This window comes from Pteropus vampyrus, unplaced genomic scaffold, assembly GCF_000151845.1.
Source record: "Pteropus vampyrus isolate Shadow unplaced genomic scaffold, Pvam_2.0 Scaffold490, whole genome shotgun sequence".
Classification (NCBI taxonomy): Eukaryota; Metazoa; Chordata; class Mammalia; order Chiroptera; family Pteropodidae; genus Pteropus; species Pteropus vampyrus.
The window spans coordinates 532,320-541,084 of NW_011889271.1; the positions used below are offsets into that span (position 1 = coordinate 532,320).

Below are 8,765 nucleotides of genomic sequence, written 5' to 3' on the forward strand. Positions count from 1 at the left end.
CTGAGTCAGCTTTGCTTAGGTTTAACTGGGATTTGTTTCATTTGTAAGAGAACTCTCTTGCAACAGGATTGTTCAGTTTTCCTGATAATGGTGGCGTTCTTTTAAACTTTTCTCTTTTCGGAAGCAGCAGTTATGTAAATAGATTATTGGGTTAAACCTCAAAATGTGAGTCTCCTAGTCAACTTTCATTTTTCTGCATGTGATCACAAAAATGGATTAGGATACCTTTCATGTTTCTAAGCAAAATTCATTTAAAAATGTTTTTGCTTGACAAACGCCAAAAAACAGCCCTTTGAGAGTAAACCAGCAGAACATTGCTTTACCCAGATAAAGCTGTAGCTTTTATCACATGTACCAACAAATCTACACCTAGTCCGCACTCCTTTTTTACAGAATTTTACACCTATCATATCAAACAGCATTTGAAACATTGACCTATAAACTCCCTAATAAGATAAAGCAAAAACAATAGCCTTTATTTTATGAGAAACAAGATAACACTATCACTTACAGTCTTCAAACATTATTGCATTTAACTTTCATAATTTTCACAACTCATTCATGAAACAATCTGCTGACAACTAGTTTTAACAGACAAATTAAAGAACACTTTTAAGCAGGCATGACTGTCTTAAATTGTTTATTAGGTGTGAATTTTGCAAACATTACTCCCGTTAGTGGTGGCGGTATGGCCGAGAGAGTCGCGCCTTCTCCAGGCTGCAAGGCAAGAAGCACCAGCAGCCTGGCGGAACTTGGCCCTTCCTGGGCCGTGGCCCTCCATCAGCCCCGCATCTCCCTGTGCGCATCTCCCCGTGTGTGTGGACTGCTTAGGTGATCTGCTGGGTGTCAGGATTCCGTCCTTAGCTTTGTGGGGCAGATCAATGAGGATAACCTCATGGAGTTTGGATGTGGACTCTTTACTTCTCAGAGCCCCACAGTGATGTCCAGCTCGCTCTTTGGCAACAGACTGAAGGCTTCGAGCAAACTTTAGCCGGTTAACACTGTGATGGACGGGCTTGCCGTAGGTCGCACACTTAAGCACGGGGGTGTTTGCGGCCACCACGGTGCACGTGAATCCGACATATGCCATAACCTTGCTTGGCCCAGTGTCCCGGCTGGTGCGCTATATGGGCCGGGCCGGGGTGGGGAGGCCCTGTGGAGGACAGAGAGCTGGCGGTGCTGCCAGATGGCTGCAGCCAGACGGAAAGGCCACGCGTTACTTTTGTCTCTGTACTATCCTTATTTATAAGGTGTAAAGAGAAAGATTGAAGAAGGCCAAAATAGGAAAGTGAGCATATAAATTCACAGGGAAGAATTGGGACCGGCATGTATACGTCATGAGGAACTATGTCTAAGTCTTATGCGAATGTGAAAAGACTTTTGACCTCTCCATAGATATGTGTATATATCTATGTATATATATTCAGGCAGAATCACAAGAGCGGGTAGTATGGCCTTCTTTGCTAAGTGGTTAGACTGAGTAAGTTGTTGAAAGAGAAACAGTTAAAGCGGAGAGAAAATGGGGGGCAAAAGGAAATGATTAAAAGGCATGTTTACTGAGAGCTCATCATGTATCAGGCACGGTGTTTAATGCCTTTTGTATCTTAGCTTTGTACTGTCATTTCCTAATGCAGTAGGAATTTCCTTGTTACAGATGAGAAAAAAGACACTGAGGGAGGCAAAGTGACTGGTCCAGGGACATCCAGCCCATTAATGCCAGAGCTGGTGTGTGTCACCTCAAAACGTGTGCTCTTGCCTCTGTATCAGAAGAAAAGTGAAAGCGAAGGGAGGCAAAACAAATTTTTGTTGTGGGTAAAGTTTAAAAAAGGTACCTGTGGTAGGCAGGTAATGGCCTCCCCCAGATGTCCGCATCCTAATCACTGGGACCCATGAGTGTTACTTTATGTGGCAAAAGGGACTTTGCGGGTGTGATGAAGTTAAGGATCTTGAGAGGGCGAGAGCATGCCAGCTTATCCAGGTGCGCTCCTTGTAATCACAAGTGAAAGAGGGAGGCAGGAAAGTTGGGGTCAGAACGATGCAGCGCGACAAAGACGCCACCGGCCACTGCTGGCTTTGAGGATGGAAGGCGGCCGTGAACCAGGGGATGTGGGTGGCCCTAGAAACTGGGTCAGGTAAGGAAGCGGATTCACCCTTTGAACCTCCAAAAGGAGTACCGTCCTGCGAACACCTTGATTTTGGCCTGGCGAGACTCATTTTGGACTTCTGACCCCAGAACTGTGAGAAACGGAAAAGAAGTGTATAATCTTTGCATTCCAAGATGTTATAGTCTGTCACCCTGAAAAAGAGACCGAAAGAAATATGCCAAAATATTAAACAATGATAAGTCTAGATTATGGGCGGGAAGTGGAATCGGGGCGATAGTTTTCTTTTTCATACTTAATCTCAGTTTTCAAAAAAAAAAAATTGTGTATCATTACACCTGCCGTTGTAGAGCTGTGTTCCACAAACCGAGGGAGCACAGAAGCAGAAACCATTCCATTGTCTGTGGGAGCCCCTTCGGGATCTCTGAGAAGCATGCCATTCGAGTTCGCTAAGGGCACGGGCAGAAACAAGATGTGACAGGTCGAGGATGAGCTGTGCAAGGGCAGGGAGGGCGAAGTGACAGACTGTCTTAAGGGTAAGCATGAGAGTTTGTCCTTCGGTCGAAATGGGCCATCACTTTAGTGGATCAAACCCAAAGGAATAGGTCTCTAGGGATCCAGGAATATGATTAAAGACCTTTTATGTGGGGAACCAATTCTTTCTGGCAACTCGGACCCAGATTGAGTAGCTGTGGACTTCGCGGCTGTGGACAATGCGCTCGTGAAATATTTGTTGTTTAAGGCTCAGCTTTATCTGCTTTTTCCATCCCTGTTTCTTGCAGTACTGAGGTGGGCCCCAGTCCCCAAATACACCCTGTATTTTCCAGGAGAGTTTGTTCCGTTTGTGGAGAGGTGGATGTGTAGCTCCCAGTTTTTTTGTTTTCTTCTTTTACTAATTAGGGAAATGATAGAGTGGCTCCTTACTCTACCAACAGTCTCATAGTGGAGCCATCTAAGTCCCATCTTGATTCTTCCACCCTCTAGGGAGCCCTGCCTTTTCCTGGTCCTCCTAAGTCCCAGAAGCCTCAGAGGCACTCTGTGAGGAAACAAAAACAAAAACATAAAAACAAAGCCCAGGGGTGGGTAAGAACTGTTGTAATTGCCTCTATTTTCTTAAAGTATGTGTTCCTTTCTCTCTTCCTCCTCTCCACCCTGATATTTTAAGGCCCCATCTTGATCTCTGAGCACAAAACTGGTTTTCTTACTCCTGCTACGGTTTGGTTCCACCCACCAAGACAATGGACCTATTTTTTCTATAGTCAAAGGCCCTTGTGTTTGGCCTCAAGGGTTCCACCCTGAACCAGTGCCAAGGCTTACGGCTTCCTGTTCTGTTACTTCCAGGTCACCTTGGAATCTGCAGACTTGTGGGGTGCGGTAGGGGTCCTGAGTTGTGTCCAGGGAAAGGCGAAGGCTGTGGGAATCCCATTTAGCCTGGGAGAGTCTTTGTGTCTGTTGGCAGAAAAAGCAGAGTTGTGGGCCAGGGGACCTGGGTCCTGGTGCTGGTTGCTAAGTTCTGACCTTGAATTTGATTGGTTTCTCTAGGCCTTAGCCTTCCTTGCTTGCTGCAAAATGAAGAGGTCTGACTAGACAAACTCAGGCGCTACAGGTTGAGTGCCTTGGTGTCATGCATTTTCGTTTCTCTTTTTTATTGGAACCTGTATCATCCCTTCAAGGGCCCAAAGATCCGCTGTTAGATGCAGGCTCAGCTTTGGATGTTTAGATGAGATGCCTAGGGAAATACTATAATTAATACTATACGGGCAGTGGGGAGGAGCTCTATAAGGAGGCTGGGCTAGAGCGAGTGTGTGGTGGAGGCTGAGAAGGGGAAGGGGGAACGAGCCCAGAGCCCGTGAGGTCTGCTCAGCCTGGTCTCGTCACACGACACAGGACCGAGTTCTACTCTTCATCAACCTTCTCTCTGTTGATCAGAGTGACTTCTCAGGGTTTTGGCCAGATAGATATTCTTAGTCTACGGGATCACATATTAAGTACCTATACGCCTTTTGGAAAAGAGAGCTGAGAATCCATGAGGGGAGAGGTGGAAAGAGGGGAAGGAAAGGAGGGACTTTGGAGAAAGATAATAAAGAGCAGGCAACCGCAACACGCACTATAAAACACTTTTAACATTCACTGGGAAACATAACAGCACAATATACATTTAAAATTCTATTGAGAAGGCGGTGTCCACGGGCAGAAGGGTAGGGGTGAATGAGGAGGGCAAAAGAGAAGAAGTAACTTAGAAGGATTAAGCTCCGGGCTGGGCTCCTAGGTCTAGAACTCTCCTTGGAAAGCTCCCGCTAGCTTAAAAAGTGCTTGACCTGTCAATTTCTTGAGAGTAATGTTTTATAACTATCGCATATAGAGTACTAACAGCCAACAAATGTGGTGTATTTACTAATTATAGAACAACCGACAGCTAGTACGGCTAATTGTGTACTACTAGAACTGAGAGCCAACACATATGATGTGCTTACTGTCTGCCAGGCAGCGCGCTAAACGCTTTAAAGAACTAGATGACCTCATTTGATTCCCACAATAGCACACAAGGTGAGTACTTTTATTAGCCTCATTTTACAGATAACAAGACTAAGGTGTAGTTATTTGCCCAAGGCTTTGCAGCTGGTGTGCTAGAGCCAGAATTTGAAGTCAGGTCCCCTGGGGGACTTTATAGCATGTGCCCTTAACCACTCAGCAGTCCACTGGGGAGAGCTGCTCATAGAGCGGGTCTCAGACTATCTATATCAGAATCATCTGGGATGATTTATAGGGATGATCAAGATTTATAGGTCTCATCTGAACCAATTAAAAACAGAATTTCTCAAACACTGATGTTTGCGACTTAGGAGTTGGGGCTGGATGTCTGGGTTCTGGAAAGCAGTGGAATCTTGGCTCGTCTAGTGGTTTCTGCCCCGCTGCGAAGTTGACAATGTGGTCTATACTTTCTTTTTTTCTCTGAGCTGCTGGAGGGGTGCATTCCACTCTGAGAATGAATAAGATCATGCTGACATTTATGCTAGAGGAGGCATTTTGAGTCAGTGTCTTTGATTCACATTTTCCTTTCACCCTTCATTTGCTTCTCTCCACTCATACCCTCTCCCCACCCACTGCTCCGCAGGGGTGGGTTTCACTTCTGTGCCTGTCCCCTGGGGTAGCTTGCCACCTGGCTGTCGGAGGCCAGGTGAGCCCTGTGTGGTGTGGTGCGCAGTGGGGGATGTGCGCTGGGAGTGAGCAGTTGTCCGTGGTTTCTCTCGGGCCCAGCTGCAGTCCGCCGTGGACCAGAGCGCTCTGTGCAGCTTGGCTCCTTCACCTTGGCCTGCTCAAGAGCGGGACGTGGCGAAAGCGGTGGTGGGAACAGTGAGATTGCAGCCTGGGATGTCCAGTGGGAGTCCCGTTGGCCACCGCGGTGGTCTGCTGGGTCCACATCTTTTCCGAAATGGAGAGTTAACCAACCCTCTGAGACGGGGAATCGGATAAACGGGAGGAAACGGGAACCTTTCTCCATCCACTAGCAAGTTTGCAGGGCTAATCCACTTATACCCCCGACCTCGAGTGAGGCCCACGGAGTTTTATACAGTTCACTGTGGACTCGGGAAGATACAGAGGCCCTGGGCTGGGAATGAGGGGACCTGCTTCTGTGTCAGTTAAGTGACTAGTTTCCTCTGTTACTGTGAGAAAGTCACCGTCCCACTCTGGACTTGAGTATTCTTCTCTGCAGGTCGTTGGATTCGGGGGAGGTAATCTTTCATGTTCCTTTTTGCTCTCAAGTTCCGATGCTATGGTTAGTGGCGCGGAGGCAGGGGCAGGTGTGGCAGAGCTGTGAAGGCTGCCTCTTTTTTTTTTTTTTGTCTCATGTGCCTGCCTCCCCCCAAACGAGCAGTCGTGAGTTCTATTTGTGCCTCATCTTGTACAGCTCTGTGTTTCGGTGGCCTGAAGAAGCCACCAAAGGAATCTCTGAGCCAGGCGTCCCCCGGGCCCTGTGGAGTGAGGGCCTGGTTGGCAGGCGCCCTGCCCTTGCACAGACTTCTCATGTTTTGATGTGACATGGCTTCCTGTTCTCCCACCTCCTTCACAACCTGCCCCTGAGCATTGCATTCAGTTTCCGGAGTGGGCTATCATTGTTTTGATAACTTTCCTGGCTGTTTCCTGCCTGGTTCCCTGAAACAAATACAGGAAATTGTTTTCACAGCCATCAGGGTCTCTGCTTCCTGTTTTCTTCTTTCCCTGTAAAACCTGACAGAACACACGGGCACAGAGAGACACACGTGTATGCTCCAGCATTCATGCATGGCGAAGGGCGGGGCGGCATTACAGTCTTAATTTTACCTAGGTGCCCACATAACACATATGTGAAACAGTGTAGTATCTTAATGCCTTGTGTGTCGCTGTCACTTAAGAGTTTAGAGTGGGTACTGTGAATGTGCATATGTGCATTACATGTGCCTGGGTGTGTGCGTGTGTGTCAGAGTGTGGGGTCAATGGCATTTGGTACCCAGAAGAAGTGATTTAGGAGCTGCGTTTTCTCTCTGTTTCTGCTTTTTATGCAACGTACTGGTGACTTGTGTTGTCAGAGGGCTGATTAGAAAGGTGGTAGAAATTTCCTTAATCCGGTCTGAAATTCACCTTATTTTATTCTTGGGAGTGTTACGCGTGAGGGTATGGGGAGGTAGAGGATGAAACAGCAGACCTTCTTGAACAATCTGAAGTCAGTTCTCAGAAATTAAATGTTGTTTATTTAGCCGTCTCCACCCTTGGATTTATGAGTAGGACCCAGGGGATTTGAGAGCTGCCCTGGCACAGGTACCATCCTGTTCTGGGAAGATTAGAGGAAAGTTGACAAGCAGAAAACAGGTCAAATTTGTGGTTTGTTTCTAACCAATATTTAGGCTTTTTGACCTTTAAAAACAACTTAATTTCACTGATACTGTCACTTCCCTACTGATTGCCTGGTGCTGAATTTTCAAAGAGAAGTGAAATCCAGTCCTTGCCCTCAGGAGCTAATGCTCAGTCTTTTCTTGAACAAGGCTTTCTGAGCCTGATTGCCTCGGAACCCACTCTGTCTCACTGGTTAGCCTTTAGGTGTCCTTTTGAAACCTCTTTTCCTTTCCCATACTGCCTTTGATAGTTAGGGGACCGCAGAGCCAGACAGGTTGGAGACGCTGGAGCGAGAGCAGATGGTGGAGGAGAGCGGGGCAGGAGTCCAGCCGTGGGCATCTATGACCCTCCATTTCAGGAGCGGTGACCAAGAAGTAGGAGACTGGACTCCTTAGGAGATGCTGTGGTAGGTGAGTGGGTGGGGATGGCGACCCCGATTGTCCTCAGGATTGGAGAGCAGCCCTCAGGCTTCCCAATGCGGAACCAATGAGTGTTCCTTGGGGCCTGGAAACAAGATTTGTTAGCTGCTCTTAGGAATGTTAGCAGCCAGAAGGCAGAGCAATTTGAGGCCTTGCAGAATTGTCTCTGGGGAACTACACTTACCTCACTCCATTCAGACCCTGAGGTTGGGCAACAGCTCAGGGTGGGGCAGGGAGAAAGATGCGCAAAATGCTCAGTCTGGCTGGTGCCGAAAGTTTCTCCGAGGCTCCCACACTAAGCTAGTGTCCCTTCTATTACACTGAGGCGCCCAGTCAACTCGGGTGGGACTTATTTCCCTTCTCTGCTGAAAGGCTATTCTGCTAAGGCTTCGTGATGCCCTTTTGTGACTTCTTTTCCTTTTCAATACTGCCTTTGACTTTAGCCTGATGTCACTTATGTGAAGTCACTGGGGGTAGGGTGAGTGAAATTTTTCCAGACCCCACATTCTTAGGGTTGGCTCTGGGCTCTGTACATTTCTACCTCTTCAGGATGAGTCTGGGAACTTAATTCTACCCTGGGTCCTCCTGTGGCTCTTTCACCAGCCCAGCTGCTCCCTAAGTACAGTTGAGAGAGAGAGAGAGAGGGAGAGAGAGGGAGATGGGAACATATTTATTAACTATGTGACCTCGGCAAGTTCCTTAAGCTAAGACTCAGTTGTTACATCTGTAGAATGGAAATAATACTCACATAATAGTTATAATAATAGCTAATATGTATTGAGCACTTTATGTTTATTGATTTGGTTAATCCTTGTAACATTTCTAGGAATTAAGTATTAATGTGGTGGTCATTTTTCAGATGAGGAAATATAGGCACTGAGAAGTTGAGTAGCAGGCTCAAGTTAATGTAACTTGTCAGTGGGGGAGCTGGGATTCTGAGCTCGGACCCCAGAGCCTGTGTCCCTGACTGTTGCGCTAGACTGTGTTGTTCAGTGGGCATTCGGTAAGTGGTAGCTGTTACCACCAGGGCTGAGAAGCCCATGCCCATGTGGGCGCGTGGGAGATGTGGCTCTGGGTCAGCTCTGCAGACAAAGGCCCTCCTGCTGTCCTGGGATTTGCAGTGTCGGGCTGCCTCCAGCCTGGCTGTGTGAGACAGGGCTTGTTGCCAGAAGTCTTGTCCCTGCACTCCCAAAGTTGCCCGACAGGCCCTGAAAGGAACACGCAGGAGCGGGCAGCCAGAGGGAGGGGCCCCCTTCCAGAGGTTCTAGCTCAGCTTCAGAGTGATTTGGCTCTTCATTTCCTGACATCTTAATCCATTGGTCAGGGCTCCTACATGTGGAACAGAGTGGGGCTGCTGCCTAAATTGGTACAG

At 47.7% G+C, this 8,765-nt stretch overlaps 1 protein-coding gene across 1 annotated transcript in view; it reads right to left on the reverse strand.

The window, feature by feature from the left end:
• Nucleotides 1–674: 674 nt before the first annotated feature.
• Nucleotides 675–8,765, reverse strand: part of LOC105307365 (carcinoembryonic antigen-related cell adhesion molecule 6-like) — a gene marked incomplete at its 5' end in the record, with an annotated part of 48,656 nt that continues 40,565 nt past the window's right edge. Inside the window, one exon of the mRNA XM_011382845.1 lies at nucleotides 675–717. Within this exon, the coding sequence (XP_011381147.1) occupies nucleotides 675–717 (43 nt within the window). The remainder of the gene's footprint in view (nucleotides 718–8,765) is intronic.